The sequence below is a fragment of the Cervus elaphus genome, chromosome 3 (genome assembly GCF_910594005.1).
Source record: "Cervus elaphus chromosome 3, mCerEla1.1, whole genome shotgun sequence".
Lineage (NCBI taxonomy): Eukaryota > Metazoa > Chordata > Mammalia > Artiodactyla > Cervidae > Cervus > Cervus elaphus.
Genome location: NC_057817.1, coordinates 47366643 through 47389774, shown reverse-complemented (window position 1 = coordinate 47389774; position 23132 = coordinate 47366643). Strand labels below are relative to the sequence as shown.

The window sequence follows — 23132 nt, the reverse complement described above, 5'->3', positions numbered from 1 at the left end:
GAACCCATCTTATAAAAATGTTAAGTTTTCCTATTTTAAAAAGCAATTTCAGATATATCACACTTGAGGAAAGATACATTATTTCTAAAATGAGAGACATCTAATAGCACTATTTTCCCCTCCATCAGTACTTTGTTCTCCAAATTGGAGCTAAGTGATAGGCTAAGAAGACGTAGATAAATTTTGCTTATAAAGGCTTCAAGTAGCTGCCCTCACACTATCACTTATAAAGTGGAAGGAACCGAGTTAGAGGAAAGCTCTCTTGCTTGTTCTCTGAATTTTTAGGACCAACAAATAAACAGTGAGCGAGTCAATTTCTGAGCAACATGACGAGTGCTGGCTCCCTCTGGCAAAGTGCAGGCTGCCCGATGGGCAGGTGTGCACCTGCTGATAACCAGCGAGAGACAGGGGCGGGAGTGCGTGTGATCCTCCAGATAGCCATGCTGATCAAAAGCTGGCCAAAAGCCACCTCCCTCCAAGGCTGCTGCCTTTAACCTGCTGATTCACGTGAGCAGCACCAGACCACGCTGTGCCAGGAACAGGGGAGTCTGAGCCAGCTGGTGGCCAGGAAGCTTTCGAGGAAAGGCCCTCCACTCCCTTCATCTCCAGAGAGGTTCTTACCCTCACCCCAAACTATCAGGGGAATGAACAGACCAGGGATGTAGCATTCTGAAAAAGTGAACTGTGTGTATTTAAAGTGTATGTGTGGGCGGTGGGAGAAGTGGAGAAAGCCCCACCCAGCAAGGTCAGTTAGAGAAGTCATGTACGGCCTTGTGGAATTCTATCTCCTTAACTCATGGAAGCCTAAGTGTGAATACAAATAAAGAACTGGGAGACTGTGGCGGACATACATATACTACCATGTATAAACAGAGCTAGCGGGAAGCTGCTGGGTGACAGAGAGCTCAGCCTGGTGCTGGGATGCCCTAGAGGGTGGGATGAGGGCAGGGGAGGGAGGCCCAAGAGGAAGGTGATGTATGTGTACACACACAGCGGATGCGCTCCATGGTGCAGCAGACCAACACAATATTGTAAAGCAACGATGCTGCTGCTAAGACTGTACCTCGGTAAAAAAATAAACCCCATTTCCTCAGGGAACATCCCTGCAATTTCTCTTCTGCCACCAAGTCCAGCTAACAGAGCCCTGGCAATAGACAGACACAAGGGGTGGGGGGGCAGCGGGCCCTCTTACCTCCTGGTCATCAAACTCGCAGTACTGCAGGTTCCACAGTTCTGACATGGTCCTCACGCAGGCGTAGGTGTTGTTATATGCATCTTCACACACACAGTCAGGGAAACATTGCTGAAGGACATTAAGAAAGTTAGCTGAAGGGCATCCTCCTTTAGTGACAAATGTGATTTGCATCCAGTGGCAGCCAGGTTGGCTCGAGCCAGACATACAGCTGGACAGAAATGAGGAAACTTTCCACAGAGAAGTAAACTGAAAACAGACATGAGGCTGGCTCCTACTAAGGGCTGACTCGATGAAGGAACACGAGGTGTGGCTGCTGCGTGTAGACTGCCGCCACCCTGCCTGCTCACCTCCTGACTGGAATGAGTTCTAACGAGCATCTGTGGACACACATGTTGGTAAGGAGAAGAAATCAATACACAGGTGAATCACTCTCCAGGTTATTTTAGGTTCTTTCATCCTGGGCTTGGAGAAAGTCTGAAATGAGCTTTGTGCAGTCATTTGCAGTAAGTTGTTTATGAGCACTCTTATCACCAAATAGGACTTGACTTTGATGCCATCGAGTCTTCCATACCATCTTTTGGTTGGGTTTTTACTATGTTTTAACACGTCAGTGTCGGGCTTCCCTTTGGAGTTGACTCTGTTACCCACTCTCTGAAGAGTGGCGGATGTCGCTGGTGTCCCCTCGTGACCAGTCTGGCTGCCACCAAATCAAGGTGCTCATGCTGGCCCGGTTACAGGTGGGAACCCTGTCTCTGTCGGATGCCACTGATCACACCCCTAATGAAAAGTGGTACCACAGCTGGGATGGGTAGAAAAAAGGAAGGGGTCCTGATAAAGAAGGAGGGCAGATATGTTATAATGCGAAGTGTCCGTTCTGACAGTAAGCCAGCAGATAATCATTTTCAGGATTATTTTTACCTTTATCTCCTAACCTCCCAGAGTCAAGTGACAAAGTGACAGGAGGAGGACTCAGATTAACTGAGTTTCAGCACTTGGCACATCTAAACCCGTGCTGGGCTGTGCTGTCCATGAGAAGGTGTCTAAGACAACTTGGGCCACACTCACAGACACGCCGGGACTCAGGGAAGGACACGTGGGGTCAGTGACGTTGCGGCCTTCTCCCTGATACTCCACCAGGACGTCTGATCGCCAAGTCAGATTACTGGTCCCTTTCTAGAAAGAAGAGCAAAAGTGGTTTCGGTGAGGCATACGGAGTAGGATAAAATCACAGCGTTATTCATTCTACCTTGCGAGGGGTCCTGGAGTCACAATGAACTGCCTGTGCAGTAGCTGAAGGGAGGACTAGAATGGAGGCATTTGAAGGCTACCGAGCATCACGTCCGGTTGTAGAGGCCTCACATGCTCTGTCGCTCAGTCATGTCCGACTCTTTGTGACCCCGTGGACTGCAGCCCGCCAGGCTCCTCTGTCCATGGGATTCTCCAGGCAAGAGTACTGGAGTGGGTTGTAATTTCCTCCTCCGGGGATCTTCCCCACACAAGAGACTGAACCCATGTCTCCTCTGTCTCCTTGCACTGGCAGGCGGATTCTTTACCACTGAGCCACCTGGGACGCCCCGAGGATTCTCACAAGTGATGTCAATGCTTTGAGCATAGTTATTTCTCAAGACTGCTTCTGTGAAGCAGGTCAGGAATGGAAAGCAATGAAGTCGTGAAGCAGGAATCAAAGTCGTATGGCAAGGTGCTGACATTTCAGATCAGAGTAAACAATACTGTCTAGAAACTCTAAGAATTCGTCTACGCTCATGCCGAGAAATTAAACATGGCTGGCGAGCTAAGGACTGTGACAGGGCTGAAGTACTTCTTGGTGGTCAGAACGAAGATAGCATACAATATGAACTCATTTAATTTGTGCTGCACATCAGTGGAGCAGGAGGAAAAGAGCGGCAGCATTTGAAATGGGAACGTTTAAGACAGGCGCACAAATGGTGAAAGGGAGAGGGAGTCTGGGATCAAACGGACAGTGTGAGGCCAGGATGGAAGCAGGACACCTGGCATATGGGTTCCTGATACCCAGCTTTCAGTCAAGGAAGCAGCGCCAAGGCCGGTGGACAGGCGGGCTGGTACCGAACAGAAAAGGTCCTGACAGCAGGCTGCCCGCTTGTACCACATAGGATGGCAGGTGATGACAGGCTCTGGGGGTTTTGAACAAGGAAGTGACACAGTCAAGACTGTGCTTTGGAAAAGTCAGCCCAGCAGCAGAATCGCACCCAGGCCAGGCTAGAAGGAACTCCTAAGGGAACTCCCTGGTGATCAGTGGTTAGGACCCGGCACTGCAACTGCCAAGGCGGGTGTGTGTGTGGGGAGGGCGCTCTTAAAATGCTCTAGAGTCAATGTCTGGTTTGTGGTCTATCGGCAGCACCTGGGGGCTGCTTAGAAACGCACCATCTCAGGCCCTACTTTGGTCTTAAAAGAGCCTGTCTGCATTTTAAGTAAGATCCTCGGCTGACTCACATGTACAGTAAAATTTGAGAAGCACTGCTCCAAAAGAGGGGTGCTCAAAATGTGCCCCCAGCAGCTGAGCTGGTTACAAACTCAAATTCTTAATTCCCAGTGGGGCGGGCAGCAGTCTGCACTTGAACCAGCCCCGCAGGCGGTGCTAATGGGTGCGGGCGTGAGAACCACTACCCTGAGGACTCGAGTGGACCTATCTGGCCTGGTGACCACAGCAGGGGGAAGTGTGTGGTCTGCTCAAGGCTGCAGGGGGTCACAGCTGCCTGGAGAGGAGAGTCAGAGAGGAACTGATGTCCTCAGTCACCGTTCTACGAAGAACCCGCACCATCCCGAGAAGATGAAGGTCACAGAAATCCTAAGCTACAGGAGACTTCAGCAGTCACCAACTCCCCTGTAAGAACCCACTCTGCCAATCCTGAGCCACGGAAGCTGGGGGTCAGGGGAAGAGCTTATCTGTCAGACTTGAGTGGACCTCAACACCCCACACTTAGATGTCAAAGTATGCAGGGAGAAGAGTGCCTGGAGGTCGAGAGCAGAGGTCTCCAACTCGGCTGCATATTAAAACCACGGTGGGGCCACGTCACACCTCCAATTAATCAGGCTTGCTGGGGCTGGGACCCAGGAGTTAGTATTTTTGTTTCCCAGGAGATACGAATGTGCCACCGAGTTTGAAACCAATGAAGGGGTCACTCGATGTTCTGTCAAAGGCTAGATAGTATTTCGAGTCTGTGGCTACACAGTCTGTTTCCATTACTCGATTCTGCTACTGCAGCAGGAAAGCAGGCCGAGCAGCGCACACATGGACGGCACGGAGGAGCACAGCTGTGTCAGGACAGGTTTACAAAACCCCCAGGGTGGGCTCGACCTGGCCCTCGGGGGTGTGCCATCCCCTGGTCTACAGCAGCCCTGTCCAGCAGGACTTTCTGACTGAGATGTTCTGTGACTGTTGTCTGATACAAGGTGTTTGAGGCAACTGATACGTGGCTGATGACACTGAGGAACTGAATGCCTCACTTCATTCTCAACAGTCACACGCGGCTAGTAGCTACCGTATTAAGGCAGAGCAAGCGGTACGACAGCCCCTAATTCACCAGAGGTTTCCACGGGACCAACCTTCAGAACAAAAGAACAAGACTATAGCCAGGTCCCGGGTGGCATTTTCAAAACTGCAGGGAAATTAACTATACATAGCATAGTGATTTGAGCCCTATAGTGAAGTTGTTTTTTTTTTTTTCCTAACTAGAAATAAGGTAAACAGTGTAAGATTTGTTTAGGAAGAGTGAAGAGATAAAAATTTCCTTCTATCTGATCTATAGATTTATTGCAATTCCAGCTGAAGCCCAAAATGATTTTTTAAGCAATCTGAAAAGCTGTTTTTATAAAGTTTACATGGAAGAAAGATAACTGTCTTTTAAGATACCCCTAAGAACAACCCTTAAGAGACCCCTCATAACCCTAAGAGAGAAGTGTACCCATGCAAGGTTTAATTATACAACTTTATAACACATTGGTTGAGGGATAGACAGATCTGTGGAACAGAAAAGACAACTGAGTGTTTATAGAAAAAGAATGAAACTAAATTCCTCACTCCTACCATGCCAGAAAACCAATTCCAGATACATCAAGGACTCAAAGGTAAGAGGCAGAACTAGAGAACTTTCAGAAGAAAATTTGGGAGAACTATTTTCTGACCTCAAGGTTCAAAAGTATTTTTATAAATAAGACACGAAGGACACTAAGTCATATCATAAAACGAGGTGCTTTACACATTCAACTCCTGCACTGTCATCTTAATGCCAGGGGAAAGACAAGTCATAAACGGGGAATATCATGGGCAAAGAGAGGCATTTCATAAGGGAAGAAACACAAAAGACATAAATGAAAGATGATTCATTGATCAAACACCCAACTGAAAAAACAAGCAAAGGATCTGAATAGACACTTCTCCAAAGAAGATACACAAATGTCCAACAAACACACGACAAGATATGTTTGACACATGACAACACATCAACAGGATTAGTCATTAGGAAAATGCAAATCAGAACCACAATGAGTCCCATTCATTCCCACTAAGACACAGTAAAAAGATAAGAGCAACTGCTGGCAAGGATGTAGAGAAACTGAATCCTTTCACACTGCTGGTGGGAATATACACAACAGTGCCATCACTTCAGAAACAGTCTGGCAGTTCCTCAAAAGGTTAAACAGAAAAATCACCACATGACCTAGCAATTCTACTAAGGATACACTCAAGAGAATGGAAAACATTAGTTCACCCAAAAATCTATATGCAAATGTTCACAGCAGTGTTACGCATAGAGTCAAACAGGGGAAACAATGCAAATGTCTATCAACTGATGGCTGGATAAATACGTGGCTGGATAAACACATGGACTAGGACTGTTCAGTAATAAGGAATGAAGTAGTAATGTGTTACAATGGGGATGACCCTTGAAGACAGCCTCAGTGTTTTCAGCCAATCACGAGAGACCACATACTGTATGAGTCTCTTTGCAGAAGATGTCCACAGCAGACAAATGTACAGTGACAGAAAGTAGTGCCTGTCTGGTGCTGAGAGGGAGCCTGGAGTGACTGCTAATGTATCTGGGGGTTTCTTTTTGGGGGTGATGAAAATGTTGTAAAGTTAGATTATACTGCAGTTGTACAACTCTGACTATATCAAAACCTAGTGAACTGTCAACTTTAAACTGGTGAATAATTAAGCTGTGAAAATAGTGATTCATCTCATTAACAAAGGAATGTACAGTAGAACCAAATATAATTTTGTTGTTTTTCACCCCCTAGATGGGCAAAAAATGAAGTAGGCTGATAGTTTCACATAGAGCAAAGGGAATTCTCACACATTACTGGAGGAATATAAACTGATGATGATTTTGGACCATAACTTGGTGACATTTGTAGGAATGAAGATATGAGGTTCCCATGACCTTGGTGTCATGCTCACTGGGACACATCTATGAGAATGCCATGGCAGCACTCACTGAGCCTACAGCAAAACTAGAATACCACAAATGTACATTGATAAAAAATATAACTAAGTGGTGAAGCATTCCTTCTTATGATGGAATATTAGGTATCAGTGAACAATATGGATCAATTTGCAAACAATGCTGAATTGAAAAAAAAGTCTTGATTACAACTAGTAGAATGTCATCTTTGGAGTGCGAAACAAGATAGGAATTTTTCCCCCCAAACAGGTATGTTGTTTATGGCTACATACATAACTACTAAAAAAATAAAAGCCAGAGAGTAACAACCATAAAATTCAGAAAAGTGATCACTGGTAAGGGCAGGTAAGGGGTGGGATGGGGAGGAGTGCATAGGAAGACATGAGGAATATTTCAGTTCTTAAATGGGATGATGGGTTCATGGGTATTTCTTGTGTTTTATAACTTACATGAGTGACATGTATTCTCTTAGATGAGTCACACATTACCTAATAATTGTGACAGATTCATACAAATCAGTTAAGAGTTACCTATAATATAGAGTACTGAACCGTCAAACTTCTCTATGCCTAAACATATTCACATACATTTTTAGTGAAAAGGAGATGCTGTTTGAAACCTCCTTTCCTCCCTGTGGTATGCGGTGGGCATCGATCTACGTCAATGTATACTCATGCACATCATTTAGCGTTGCTTTAATAGTCTTGTTTAATTTTGCCACAGTGTGACCAATTCCCTACTGTATATTCAGGTTTTAATTTTCTTCTATTAATAGTGTATGTAGGGTTTTTTAAATTAAACTTTTTATTTTGTATGGGGGTATAGCTGATTAACAAAGTTGTGATGGTTCCATGTGAATATTACACGTAGTTCTTTATAGTTAGCACTGTGCAATGCTAGACACAGTAGGTAGTCAAATAATTCTTGAACGAATTTTGTTCTCTTAAGAGTAAATTCCCAGATGCATCTGCTTGACGTGTGTATTCTGAAGTGATGGGTCTTATTAAATTAGCCTACTGATAGCTTATACTGATTACACTTCAATGAACAGAGCCTGTGTAGCTTTCATTTTTTTCAGACTTCTATAATTACTGGGTATTAATCTTTCTAATCTTTGCCAGTTCTACAGGCAATAGGGGCCTCCTTCAGTTAAGCTTTTCTTTGATCAGCATTGAAGCAATCCTTTAGCACTGACTCTGGTCATTTTTAATTCCTCTGAGAATTGATTAGTTACTTCTTTTGCCCATTTTTATACTGGGATATTAATTTTCACTTTTAAGAACTCATCTATGGAGAAGGAAATGGCAACCCACTCCAGTATTCTTGCCTGGAAAAGTCCATGGACAGAGGAGCCTGGCGGGCTGCAGTCCATGGGGTTACATGACTGAGCACGAGGGTGGAGGGAGATGGGTTGGTAGCAATAAAGTGGTAGAACTAAAAAAAAAAAAAAAAAACTCATCTATTAGGATTAGTTACCCTTTTTCATATATGCTGCAAATATTTTCTCAATTTGTTACCTGTCTTTGTGTATGATGGGACCTTGAGGGGAAGAAGAAGAAAAGGAAGGATACAGAACTCTGTTTATGTGTGTCTAGTCTTTTTTAAAGAAAGCTCCTTCCCATTACAGACATGAGAAAAACTGTATTCTCTGCTTCCTAAATTTAATAGTTTTAAGATTTAAAGGGTCTCCCCCGAAGATTTAAAATTTAACTCTACTTATACAACCTGGAATTTACTTCAGAGTCTTGGCTCAGGGCTGATTGAGGGCTTTATACTCACCAAAATGGGCAAAAAAGACATCCCATCCATCTGGGTCTTATTCAGGCTATAGCCCGCAATGTCCAAAATAGTAGGGCCCAAGTCAATGTTGGCAACGAGCATCTGTGAGAAAGAGAAAGAAACAATAAACTGACTCGGAACACAGCTGGTCTCATTTTCCTTTTCTATCTACATTAGAGTTCTCTTTCCCCAAACCCGTCCACGAAACAAGCAGCACTTTCTGTTATCTTTTGTACAACCCATACTTACTATTACATATATTCAAACATAACTATGATAACTTAAGATATAAAACATAAAGTCTTATAAAGTTTATAATACAGGCCCCTGGGAAGTTATGTTTATTTTACACACACTGTTATTGACCAAAACATTTTTCAAGATTCCTATAGGATTGCCTTGAGTCTGTTATGAATGATGAGAAATATGTCAGGCTACTTTATACAAGTGTTTTCCAACTTGATTTATTCTCACTAGTTCACTACTTGACTTCAAATTGACTCCTGACATTTTTGAAAGGCTCAAAGGTTGAACACTTGTTACCCATTAGGGTATCTGCCTTTGAAATAGTTTTTCAAAGTGACAACATGGCTAAAAATATTTGCAGTAGGCTTTGGAGAGTGCAGACAATTTATCTCAACAATGCATCAGTAAGTTTCCTTAATGAGCACAAAACTTGGATGTTTTTAAAAAAAAATCCTAGAAATTAAAGACACTGCGTAGCATTTATTCCTTGACATATCTCCTTGATTTACTGGACAATTTTTCTTCTGTACACAATATCTCTACCAGGTCTAAACCTGCATAGTCCAATACGGGATAGAACAGGAGTCATATGTGTAACTTAAAATTGTCTAGTAACCACCCTAGTGGCTCAGACAGTAAAGAATTTGCCTGCAATGCAGGAGACCCGGGTCCTATCCCTGGGTTGGGAAGATCCCCTGGAGAAGAAAATGGCTACCCACTCCAGTATTCTTGCCTGGGAAATCCCATGGACAGAGGGGCCTGATGGGCTACAGATCATGGGATTGCATAGAGTTGGACATGATTGAGCAACTAACACTTTCACTTTCAATGATCACACTAAAGTAGGGAAAAAAGAGGTAAAACCTATTGCAAATGTTTAAATATTACTATTTAACATATAAGCAATACCAAAAAAAAAAAGATGCGATTTTACTTTATACAAAATTTTGAACCAATTTGAAATCTGGTATTCTGCATCTCAGTCTGGACTATCCCATATATGTTCTGGCTCAACAATAACATGAAGTTTTGTAGCAGAGGGCATAGGTCTAGAAGTCACGTGGTCACAGGCTAGAGAAAGCCTTGGAGTGATGAGACAATCCAGGGAAATGAAAGGAACTAATGTTCACCAAGCACCTACTCTGGGCCAGTTCCTTACACATATCCTCATTTAAGCCTCACCACGATTCTAGGAGCTTCCCTGGTGGCTTGGCGGTAAAGAACCCACTTGCCAACGCAGGAGATGCAGGTTCAACCATTGGGTGGGGAAGATCCCCTGCAGAAGGAGACGGCAACCCACTCCAGTATTCTTATCTGGGAAATCCCATGGACAGAGAAGCCTGGCACGTTACAGTCCACGGGGTCGCAAAGAATCAGACACGACTCAGGGGCTGAGCATGCACACGCCATCCTAGGAAGCAGTTATTCCCCCATTTTACAGATGAAACGAAAGAGAAGTAACTGAAACAAAGTCAGCAGCCTGTAGCTGGAAAAGCTGTCATTTACTAGAAACAAATACCAGTCAAGAAAACTGTAGAGAAAACTCAGGTAACCTCAGGAGAAGCCAAAAGGGGATTTAAAAAAAAAAAAACCTAATCCTGCTACTTCTAATTTAAAAACAAAACTGAAAGTGCAGACACAAAAGGCAGGAAGACATCTTCTGGGTAGCAGCCAGGTTTCCCGGCTCCTGGAGAAGGAGTGATGGTTCTAGGAGGGCAGCGTGAGATACACATCCTGGCTCTGAATCCACTGGTATAACTCTGCGGCTGTTGGAAATTAACCTTCAGTAGCAGGCAACTCAGGAAAAGCAATCCATGTTAGTGAGGATAAAAAACACAAAAACTACGTCTCTTGGGGATTACACAAGCCCTGGTGTTGGGAGATACCTTTCCTGGTTCCAAGTCCCCCAGGTAGACAAGAGCAGCTTAGGAGACAGTCAACAAGAGTGAGTGTGAATATGAAAGAGACCATGGCAGGAAAAGACAGACAAACAGAGATACCACCTCCAGAATCAGATAAATGCAACACGACTTCAAAATGTGACCGACATATTTTCAATGATGTCCAGAACATGAATGAAGCCAGTCCCACAGGTATTATTAACATGTCCAAGGCACCAAAATAATAAAATGGACAGACATATAAAACAGTGACTGCCGGGTTCAGCAAAAACGGCCTCCCCGGCTATCAGTTAGAGGTGGGAATGCCCTCTAGTGGCAGTTTGCTGTGTGTGTGTGTTGGGGGGGGTGGGGGGGATGGGGGTGGGGAGAAGTCTGCAAGATCCAGAACAAACCAAGTTGCTAAGATTCAGCACAAGTACCATAAACACCATCCCCAGGACGCTTTCTTTCCAAATGTCTACATAATCATATCTTCCCTAAAAATGATGGAGTTTTGTTTGACTACTGGGTTTTGTTTGACTAAGAAGCAGAGTCTCAAAATGAACATACAATGTTAAGAGATGGGAGACTTGTAGTAGATATCAAGTGTAATTGAAGAATTTGAGAGAATTATACCTCTCTCTGGTTTTTACACAGCCAAGAATTATAATGGATACTGGGAGCCCATCACCATAAGGATGTCTAGAAACATGAGCATTTCAAGTTCCTAAAATGGTACTGCTTTTATCACTGAGTGTAAACCTAAATATTCATTTATGCATTGAACAAAAAAGGCTCTGACAAGACCAAGTAAATCAGTCCATAAATCACAGCCTCACAATTTATTTGGGTATGGTCCTAGGATTTATGCATATAGACATTTTGATCAAATAAAAGGCCCTAAAAAACTGAGGCATGAGATTGAGGGATATCATGTCTTGAACCTGCTTATTTTTTAGGTCTAGAAACTACTTGTAAGAATAGGGCTCCCAGAAGGACTTCAAAGAGACATTCATGCCCTGGTGTTAAAAGAGCTCATACAAGGCTTTCAAAGGCAGACTGGAAGCACACTGGACAGCACCCCAAACCCACCCACTGAGTAGAAAGCAGAGACCCCACACATCTTGGGCTGCTTCACCTTGACCTGCCCCTCATCCCCCACTTCCCTAACAAGGAGTAAGCCGGGATGAGACCTAGCAACACTAGAAAATTCACACTTAGCATCTTTCCAGTTTCACATGGGGAAAACCAAGGCTTAGTCTAACCAAGTCTTAAAGCCAGTAAGTGGTCTTCCTGACTCCCTGTTCAGTTCCATTTCCCCTGAATCATGCTATGTCATTTCCATTTTCCTACCAACATTTTCCTTTCTTAAAGCCCTTCTGAAGAACTTACACCACCAAATCTAAAGCTAGATTCATGTCTAGCCAGAGGAGAAGACCTCAACAGCCAGTGCTTGGCATCTGCCCGTACCACCTGCCCCTGCTGTCCTCAAGAGCCAACACAAAGCTAAATCCACTGCTCCAGGGGGCCCTGTTCTGGCCACCAGGCTGCTGCTAGCTCAGGTCGTTACGCTCAGCTCACCACCCTGTGACCCTCACACAGAGCCGGCACCGGGATAGCTGTGAGGCCAGCACAGGATGAGTCAGCCACCATCGCTGACACAGTTAGATGGAAGTTGGGTATTTCATCCTTCTCACACAACTGTCAGCACATAAGGTCATAGACCACGGTGTTTTTCTTTTGTTGGCTGTACTGCATGGCTTGTGGGATCTTACTGCCCCGACCTGGGATGGGACCCAGGCCCTTGACGGTGAAAGCACTGAGTACTAATCACCAGACCACCAGGGAATCCCCCTCATCCCACGGGTTTCTGAGAACAGTTAACTTTCAGACTTGGTTCTGCCACTTTCTGTGTAACCTTGGTAATATCCATTCACACAACTTGGATTGTATGTTAAGGGCTAGGTATTCTTTTTTTTTTTTTTCATTGACGTACAGTTGACTTAGTATGTTAATTTCTGCTGTAAAGTGATTCAGCTATACACATACAGGGATACTTTTTTTAAAAAATATTCTTTTCTATTATGGTTTATCATAGGATACTGAATGTAGTTCCCCAGACTACATAACAGGGCCTTTAAAATTTTTTGTTCCCTACTGGAGCGTAGTTAACAATGTGGCGTTAGTTTCAGATGTGCAGCAGAGTGATTCAGCTACACAAACACATGCATCTATTCTTTCTCAAATTCTTTTCCATTTAGGTTATTACACAACATTGAGGAGAGGCCCCTGTGCTATACAGTGGGTCCCTGTTTATTCACTGCATAAGCAATTGCTTACATCTGCTAATCCCAAACTCCCACTAAGGGTTGGGTAGTCTAAGTTCGGATGATACCTCTCAAGTGGGGACTCCTGGAGTCAAACAGACAGACTCAGCCAGCGTGTTAAGTGTGAGGCCAGCTGGGAACCTGGGAAAGGCACGCACTCTCTGAGGGGCAGGTATCTACCCTGATGTCCCAGAGGAGAGCCCTCAACCAGAGCCCAGAGGACATCAGCTTAGCCGGGTGAAGGGGCATGAGGTGGGCATGCAGACAGACGCGGCCAGCGGCGCAAAGCTAAGGGGGTAAGAGAGACGTCTGGTCCGGGCTGGAAGTGAAAGCGCGTCAGCACAACCGCCACCTTCTGCCTGTGAACCAGCTGAGCTCATTCTCCTCTCTGCGCGGTCCTGCTGCTGAGGACGCCCTCCCGCTGATCTCCGCAGGACTGAAGGCTTCCGATACCCGAGTCTCTGCCTAAATGCCTCAGAGGCTTTCACTGACAAATGCAGCTCAAGTATCTGGCTCCCCCTTGACGCAGGGAGTTAAGAATTAATCTTCCAATGACAGCTCCTGCTGGGACTGCCAGGCTCCTCGTGCAGTGTGCTGGCACGGGAAGGTACCTGTCTGAACCGTAGTCATGGTCGAGTGTGTGAATTCTGGTTAGGTGTACATCAGCCAGACTGCCCGAGTTCAAACGCAGGGCTCTGCTATTCTTTAGCTACACCATCTTGGGCAAATCACTGAACCTCAGTTTCCTCATCTATAAAACAGATGGATAACTGTATTCATATCTCAAAAGACTGTGGAGGTTAAGTGAGTTGATACAGGTAGTAACACTTGGAGCAGCACCTGTTGCATTCTGAATATTCAATAAAGGTTATTATTGTTGCAATGGCTTCCTAGGACCTGGGTTCACTTAAATGACTTACAGAAGGTAAAGTTTCAGATTCTAACATTTAAAATGTTAAATGTTCCACTGTTAACTTGGAAGAAAAAAGGAACACCCTGTTCCCTGGGTGTTCCTTTGTCTGACAATTGTGCTCATCAGCCTCCCTCCTCACACAGATGTAGTCCCAATAGCCCTCTTCCTGGGACATGCACATGACTACAGATGTGCCTCAATACACTCCCAACACCCAGAAGAAGCTTTTATGGTTGAATGGTCTTCCAAACCTGCCCACCTCTCTTGAAAGGAGATATCCATTTAGAGGGTAATGGATTTGTAGTGGAAAGTGACTGGCTTTAAAAATGTGGGTCTTGAGAGAAAAAGAAAATTCAGAAGGCAATTATGAAGGCCACTTTAAGTTTCTGAGAGAATTTTACCAGAATTCCAATCAAGGGCATCGTGAAAGGAGACAAGTAAATGGCAGACATTTAAACAAAGTAAACATTAAACCCTCAAATTCAACTCAGGTACCCAGAATACCTAGAAATTCCGGCCGATCTTCCAATTTTAGCTTAAATGATCCATTTTCTTGTTTTCTTTTGTCTCTCTCACAGAGCTGGGACTGAAATTGTGCTATCCAGGAAGATGGTAAACATAACTGGTAGAGCCTATCAATTCTTCTCTCTCAAGATGGGATCAAAGAGCTTGGATCAAGGGGCCCATCATCTGCCTCAATATTAAAACCAAGTATGAAACCAGATGGAAATGGTAACAAAAGAAGAATGTGATTCTTTATGACAGTTTTAGGAAAGAGAATCAGTAAAGCAGAAAGGCATTAGTAAGGGAGAGTCCCACAGAGAGGGACTAAATTCTCAGAGGACGAGCTTTCTGTAGCCTTCTACGCAGAGGGAGCTCAGACCAGGTGGACATCAGCCAGGAATACCTGCGAGCAGGCTGGAATGCAGAATCAGAATCTGCCCGTCAACAAGGCCCCCAGGGGACGTGCACACCCAAGCAAGCCTGAAGAGCCTTGCTCTACAGGCTGTGGGCTCCAGCCTGGGCTGCCTCTCAAGAGTCATGGTGAACTTGAGGGGAAAAAAGCAGAGGCAGCGTTTCTAGTCCAGGCCAAGTGATTCAATCCAAAACTTTCTAGATGTTGAGCCTTTCACTTTCAGGAGGTAGTTTTAATGAGCACCCTGGGGAAGTGCAGTCACCATGTAAAGATTCAATTTCAAGAGACAAGCGAAAGCTATTCACGCTGATGTGATCATGTATATAAGGGGAAAATACAGCCAAGACTGGGTGGCCAGCAGTTTACTGCTATTATAATGTCAGACAGTGAAAGACAAATACTATAAGCTATCACTTATTTGTGAAATCTAGCAAATACAACAAACTACCAAATATAACAAAACATGGATATGGAGAACAGACACAGAGAACAAACCGCTGCTGCTGCTAAGTCGCTTCAGTCGTGTCCGACTCTGTGCGACCCCACAGACAGCAGCCCACCAGGCTCCCCCGTCCCTGGGATTCTCCAGGCAAGAACACTGGAGTGGGTTGCCATTTCCTTCTCCAATGCATGAAAGGAAAAGTGAAAGTGAAGTCGCTCAGTCGTGTCCACCTCTTCGTGACCCCATGGACCGCAGCCGACCAGGCTCCTCTGCCCATGGGATTTTCCAGGCAAGAGTACTGGAGTGGGGTGCCATTGCCTTCTCTGAGAGAACAAACTAGTGGTTACCAAAGGGGAGATGGGATGGGGAGGAGAAATACAGGAATGGAAGATTAAAAGGTACAAAGTATTAGGTGTAAAATAAGCTACATGGATATATGGTACAACACAGGACATACAGCCAATATTTACAAATAACTCAATGGAACATGGCCTTTAAAAACTGTGAATCATTATACTGTACATCTGAACTTACAGAATATTGTACATCAAGTATACTTCAATTAAAAAAAAAGAAAGAAATAAGAATCACCATTTGCAAAGCTTATAAACACACGTGTAAAATCTTAAGCCAATCAGCCTTTATCCTCAAAGGAGGAGAAATAGAATAGGTCTCCTCTTGGGAGGAAAAGCTTTCTTTTCTCAGGCATATACTACCTATACATAGCATCACTGTATCAGGAACCTACCTTGCTTGTCTGATTTGGTTTGATCCCAGGCCCTCGAACCAGTAGTGGAACTTTGATATCAAATTCATACAGCTGTCTTTTGTCTATTGGCAAAGAAAACTGTCCTGGAAAAAAAAAATGCATAGGGTAAAGATGGAGCCAAGACAGAAATGTCTCTCATGTATGCATTCATTCAATCAACAGTAAAAATCAAAAATAGCCTTGTTTTACTAATTATGGTGTCTTAGCAATCTTAGCAAAGAGCTAAAATCCCCCAGGGTCTCTAATTACTACAAGGCAGGAAACAATGAGCTCATCTTCTTTAAATAAACTTCCAGAGGAACTCCCTGGCCTTAAATAGGCAAATACAACAAAAGGAATGACTAGAAAGTATTGAAGCACAAATATACATTATATATGTATGACACTCCACCTGATCACAACTGAATGAAGTTAGTCTAAAAGCTGTTAAATAAAGGAACAAAACCATTTATCCGGCCTTTCCTGAATAAACTGTACCTCAAGATAACCAAACAGTTGATGAGGCAAATTTCCTTAGGAATTCCAGCTAGTAAATTCAAAAGGAAAGACAGAGTTATGAAGTCAAATTTTGCAGTTTCTGAGGGAACCGATTTAAGCACAATCATCAATGGAAGCTTCAGCCACAAGAGGTTCATAGGAGGAGTTCAGATTGGTACCACATGAGCCATCAATCAGAAACAGCATCTCTAAGGTGAGGCAACCAGACACCTGGGCTTCATGATATGAAGCAGTAAGAAGTACACGGCAGCATCAGTAAGAAAGCATTCTTGCTGAAAAACACACATTTCTATTAAGACTCTACATCTAACTATCAGTGCATAGAAAATGCTGAGTATAGATAAACAAGTTATCACATACGCAATCAGCCACATCTAGAATGTGATATTCTAAAGGACAAAAGACCAATTTCTCCAATAAATCAGTGGCAAAAGACAGCCTTACGACACACAAAGAGTAAAGGTGTTGTGTGGATTTTATGTAGGTTCTGATACATAATCAACTAATCAGATGCATAATCAAGTGTTGACATATAGAATCACCACGTCTGGAGTGCCTTCAGAAACTTCTAGCTAACAAAGAAACATCCAGAAGGAATGAGGAATTCAAAAGACTGGCCCTGTGTCACTGAAAATTAAAGCTAGACAACGAAGGTTAATTTACTATCTTTGACTGTTTAAAAATATTCATAATAACAGAGGAAATGCCTAATCAATCCACTCCTGTGCAATTATCAGATTAATTACCTTCAAGTTTAGGAAATTTAAGAGTGGAGAAAGAAGAAAATACTGATTTTTAGCTAGAGAAGGTCCAAGTAGAAAGGATGAAAGTCAAGGACACGGGGCTGACTCATACTGCAGCTGTGAAAAGACAAAACCACAAAACAAAAACCACACACACCAAAAACCTAATTTCACAAGAAAGTTTTTCCCCAAGGCAACCCTCTCTTGGTCTTCCTGTGTAAAATGTCATACCCCTATTCTCTAAGATCCACTATCCTTTAAATTAAGTTCAGTTTCTCACCTCTTTCATAAAACTTGCCTCCAACCCATCAAGCTTATCCTCTGCTTAGACTCCTTAGAACACCATGTAATTTAGCCTGTGAAACAGCAAGTAATGAAACTGGGTCTCTCCCCACCCAGGGAATGAGTTGGGAATGGGAATGAGTTGGCCTTCTAACCAGAGGAGCCCTGAGAGCAAGACCCTCCCTCTGGCCTGTTCACCACAGCAAAAGGTCAGAAGCTGCCAGCCAGCGCTACTGATGGGGTGAGAACAGAAAGGCACTTCGCCAAGGCCACGGTCTGCCCCTTACCGGTGTGATAGCCGTTGTCTGAGGTGTAAAAGATGTAGGTGTTGTTGAGTTCCCCATTGAACTCCAATCGCTTGACCAGCTTCTCCACGAGGTCATCCACTGAGAGCAGAGTCTGCCACCTGAATGAGCGGGGGCAGCAATGGCGCCTCAGAGACAAAGGGCTGAGGTACTGCCATCTTGCCAAAATGGCAAAGCCAAGTCCAAACAAGCCCCCAGACCCAAACACCCCCCACCTCCCTCCCACAGAAACCCCTCAGAGCCACTCTTCCCCGAAAGCTCCAATCCCACATTTCCTTTCCTTTCATTGCAAAACACAGATTAGGAAATTTCAAAACACTCCAAATTTAACCAATTCCACAGAAATAAACTAGGCTTTTAAAAAACCAGTTAGCTTTATTATTTATCATGACTGGTGATCAGAATGAAAGACTCTTGGTGTTGATGTATGGCAGACACCAAAATAATATTGTAAAGCAATTATCCTTCAAGTAAAAAAAAAAAAAAAAAAACCCCACTACCGGAGGGCAAACTTGTCAAATCAGCACTGATTGACAGAGATGAATCCAGACAGACCTGTGCTGCAACAGTGTTTAATGGACTAAAAGGGGTCAGCAAGCTATAGTCATGGGTCAAAGCTTGACCACATTCTGGTTTCAACTGTGGTACAAGACATAAAATATTACTGTCTTAACCATCTGTAAGTAGATAGGTCAGTAGGGTTCAGTATATTCACAGAGTGAAACCGATCTCCGGAACGTTTTCACCTTGCGAATCTGAAACTCTACACCCCCGAAACGACACCTTGCTGGCTGCTTTTATATGAAGTTTTACTGGAACACAGCCATGCGCACTGGTTCTCGTATTGTCCGGGGCTGCTCTGCACTCCAGCAGAGTGGCGCGTCAGCCAACAGACACAAGATGGCCTACAAGCCGGTAATGTTCACTGTCTGCCCCTCCACAGAAGAAGTCTGCCAATCCTCGTCTAAAACTAAATACACCTGAAGAGACAGTAATGCACTTTTAAAAAGCTGACTTAAAAGAATTTTCTTGAAAACTCAAAACAGCAAAGGCAGATATTTTGCCCTAGTCTAAGCCTTTGGGTCATATGTAATTTTCTTTAGACATAGTGAAAAGAAAAATTTCAACCAAATGGCTCCAATTTGCAACATTTTAACAAATCAGAAAAATGGACTGTTTAATCAGTCCTGAGGGCCAAAGGCCACCTTACTGCTAAATGCGGAGACCTCCTATCAGAGTCTTTCCCACCAACTTGCTAAGCTCTGATTTTTTTCTCACAGATAACCACATGGTGCAGTCCCCTGTTCACGGGTTGCTTCTGAGGGTCCTCAAAGACCACCCAGACTGAGAAAGGAGCAGCTCTTACCTTTTCCTAAAGGCATTATCTAAAAACTGTATTGAAGAATTAGTCATTGGGGTCTTGGCTTGCCGAATTAACCAGTGCTTGTTCTAAAATTTAAAAGAAAAAAAAAAGTTAGCACTAAGTCACCACAGTCAAATAAAGTACTAGAGTAGATAAAAGGATCACTTGATATTTGAGCAAAAAGGAACTAACTGGAGCCTGTTTAAGCAACTTCAGATTTTCCCTCCACCACCCACTCCCACCTCCCTTCTCTGTGTTTGTAAGGAAAAAAAAAATTCTGCAATTATCACTCATTTTTTAGCTTCTTCCCAACCCCTCCCTAACAGCAGAAGGCCTGGGATCCTTCCTGAGCAGCATAAGACATTTAGAGAAAGATACTGGAAACTGACTAGACTACATTTGCAACTTGGAATCTGTGCTACCACAATTGAGTCTACCACTCACACTACAAAAGGGTAAATACTAACTTTACCTTCCTCTAAGTTTTGCCTAATAAGTCATCATTCCATTCCCTTCTACGTTCCTACCTAAAGTATAGATCATTCTTCAACCTTGGGAAAAAAATCTTATCACGGCAATTTTCTAAAATTTCAAATCCAAATCTAGAGGCTTCTTCTCATTTAAATAAAGACGTTTTCGTAAAAAATTGCCAAATACTTTTGATTTTCTCCTCCTTATTCATACAACCCTAGGCTGCCACCATCCAAACTGTCATCCTCAGCCTTTAGTTAATGTGCTTGAAAAATGCTACACAGCGTGTTCTCCTACTGCAAATTCATGTTAGAACAGGAAAAACTGAGAAATTCTGTAGCACAGTGACTTATTTAACCTTAAGTTGCTGAGCTTACTTAGCCATGGGAGCTTGTATGAACTTCTTCTGGAACAGAGAGAGACCAGCCCTGTGGTTTAAAACTCAATTCACTCAGTTTTATCATACACAGCAAGCACAGCCTATCATGTGCCAGGCAACATGCTAAATGTTTCTATGTACAGACTCCTGAGAGTCCCCTGGACTGCCAGGAGATCAAACCAGTCAACCCTAAAGGAAATCAACTGTGAACATTCATTGGAAGGATTGATACTGAAGCTCCAATATTTTGGCCACCTAATGTGAAGAGCCAACTCATTTGAAAAGACCCTAATGCTGGGAAAGATTGAAGGCAGGAGGAGAAGGAAATAACAAGAGGATGACATGGCTGGATGGCATCACCGACTCAATGGACTTGAGTCTGAGCAAGCTCCAGGAGATGGTGAAGGACAGGGAGCCTGGCGTGCTGCAGCCCATTGGGTCGAAAAGAGTCAGACATGACTGAGCAACTGAACATGCGAGGTCAGGATCCCCCACTTCAGAGGGAAAAACGGAACTTAAGCATCTTACTAACGGTCAGGGCACTTAGTTAGAAAGCGGTAGTACTGAATCTAACTCCAAGACTCATTCTTCCTACCGCCTCACGAGTAACGAAGACTTCAGGGAAACAAGCATGAGGTGGGAGCAGCCTCCAGTCTTCAAACCACTGAACTGCCTATCTCCTGGACGAGGGGAGGGTAAGCGGCGCTGGAGGCGAACAGTGCTTAGGTTACAGCCCTTTATTACCGTCCTTGCTCTGGTTCACTTCTCCATCCAACTTCCCTTTCCAATCACGCTACACTGCACCACACTCTTTTTCCTACGCCTCCGCCCAGAGGAAAGCCAGCATGGAGGTGATCAGCAGGGACCGTAGGCAGGAAGGACAGCATTTCTCCACCACTCCCCGTGGACTCTCGAGTTGCTCACGGGGTGCATGGCAGGAAACTTACCTGGATTCCTGAAGCACATGTATACGACCTGGTGTACTAGAGACAGGCACAATTACCTCAAAAAGATTGAGAAGGAAGACCACCTACATGACTCAAAGGCTTCCTGACCAGTGTGTTACACACTTAATCACATCGAGCCTGGCCGGATGCAAGGCTGAGGGGAAGTTACCGTTCCATGGATGTTGAAGTTCTTGTTTCTTGGTGCAAAGACGTTCTGGAAGGCGTTCTGGTACTGAGGTGCAGCCGTCCAGGGCGAATGAGGCGCTGGGGTGGAGATCATCATGAAGAATGGCTCGGAGTTGGACTTGTAGTCCAGGAAGTCCAAGGAGACATTGGCCTGACACACAGAAAGACTGGTCATCTCTCACCCCACCCAGCAGCTGAGGCCCGGATAAGCGGCTGTTCTCTGGTGAAAGGGGCGCAGGGTCCTGTGAGCTTTCCCCCAGTTCTGGCACATAATCTATGTCACAGTCACTTGCAAGCGTGTTGCTGGAACGAATCATCCAGCTTTCAGGCAAACGCATGAAAATACTGAAAAGCACACCCATTTGTAAGCAAGCTGGAGAAGGAAATGGCAACCCAGTCCAGCGTTCGTGCCTGGAGAATCCCCAGGGACAGGGGAGCCTGGCAGGCCACAGTCCCTGGGGTCTCCAAGAGTCAGACATGCCTGAGCGACTAACGCTTTCCTTAAGAAAGCAACTGGGACTCGGACGACTTTACATGACCTAAAAGTTGTTATGCCTCCCATGAGGAAAAAAAGAATAGTTCGGTCATTTTAGTATTAATTTACATTAATGCCACTCAGAGCATACACATTTGATGCTTTAATGAATATAAAAAAAGAGTCAACCTAATTCACAATAGTGGGAAAAGTGAATTAAGTTACCATAATCTTACAAAAATGCTGGGGTCAAGAGAGTAGATAGGATATCCTAAGTTATGCCGGCTGAAGTTAAGCTAAGCTAAGCTAAGCTAAGTGAATAATACTAAGTCCAAATATGCCACACCAGGGTTTTAATTTATCTGGACTTAAAAGTTTTTCATTTGCTGCTCTGGAGACAGTTTATGAAAATTAAAGCTTCCCACATACACACATGCTGTGTTTTTAATTGTTCTAGTTGATTTACATCTTCATTTATTTCCAACATGAAACTCAAAAGACACTATCAATTTCCGACCATCATCCCACCCATCTAACTTTACCTCAGCCCCGTCAGAAACTCTGGTTTCTCCAACACGTCAGGCACACTCCTGCCGCGACACCGTCACACTTCTTGCTTCCTTTGCCTGTGGCTCTCTTTCCGCTGATCTGTACAGCCATTCTCCTCTCCTTTAGGATTCTGCTTAAATACTATCTAAGTAACTTCCATCCTCTGCCTTATTGCTCTAACTCATCACCCTCTAACAAGACAACACACACATGTGTAAATAAATCTACCCCTAAAAGGTGACCTCCCACAGAATCGGGGACTTTGCTTTATTTATTGCCTAGTACCAGCTCTGAGGGGTGCTGAAGTACTTGGTGAATGAATACCCCATGGGGGGTTGTCATTAGAACCATCTCAGACAGGGAAAGAGAGTCCCAAATTCATGTTCCCGTTTGAGGTTTTTTTTTTTAATATATAATACCCAATGCCTGAAGAACTTCCCTGCCTCTATTCCCTTATCCTCATGATGAAGCTGTCATCCTGCAGCCTGTGAGTAAAACTGGGGTCAAGAGTAGGAACCCTTACAGTGTAAAACCTCTTCAAAGTAATCTCCACAGTATTAGAGATTAGCCTTTGGAAAAGGGATTTGCTGCTGGAATTTCAAAAACATTAGATCTGAGCCTGGCTTAATTACAAAGAAAAACACTCTCAGGAATCTTTAACCAGCTGAAAATATTCTTCAGCAGTTAGATCAAGTTATTATTCATGCTACTCAATGTGAACAAATATAACTAAAGGTTTCTGAGGCAGAGTCTTTAGTTAAGCATGAGCTAAACTGCAAGGACAGAGCCTCAGGAACTCACCAAGACATCTGTTAGATAGTCCACACTGTAGTTTTCACCGTGCTTCCGCGCCTTCCCATTGATAGACAGAGTGTAATTATAATATTTAGAATTCTTTTCCTATCAAAGAGAGGAAAGTGAGGTTTTTTTTTTCTTTTTAATGAGGCCAGCATACAAAATGAAAGTTGAAAGCCGTACTGGGCTAAACTGTACTCTGCTTAAACAGTGATAAGACATAAAAGG

The 23132-nt window shown here is 43.9% G+C and overlaps 1 protein-coding gene across 1 annotated transcript in view; it reads right to left on the bottom strand.

Moving 5' to 3' along the window:
- GNS (glucosamine (N-acetyl)-6-sulfatase) overlaps window positions 1-23132 on the bottom strand; it is a 46663-nt gene that overhangs the window by 6565 nt on the left and 16966 nt on the right. The window contains exons 5-12 of the mRNA XM_043888103.1: window positions 22911-23009; window positions 21069-21236; window positions 19106-19188; window positions 17722-17840; window positions 15891-15994; window positions 8419-8520; window positions 2261-2368; window positions 1193-1303 (exon numbers count right to left, since the gene is read on the bottom strand). Of these exons, the coding sequence (XP_043744038.1) occupies window positions 1193-1303; window positions 2261-2368; window positions 8419-8520; window positions 15891-15994; window positions 17722-17840; window positions 19106-19188; window positions 21069-21236; window positions 22911-23009 (894 nt within the window). The remainder of the gene's footprint in view (window positions 1-1192; window positions 1304-2260; window positions 2369-8418; window positions 8521-15890; window positions 15995-17721; window positions 17841-19105; window positions 19189-21068; window positions 21237-22910; window positions 23010-23132) is intronic.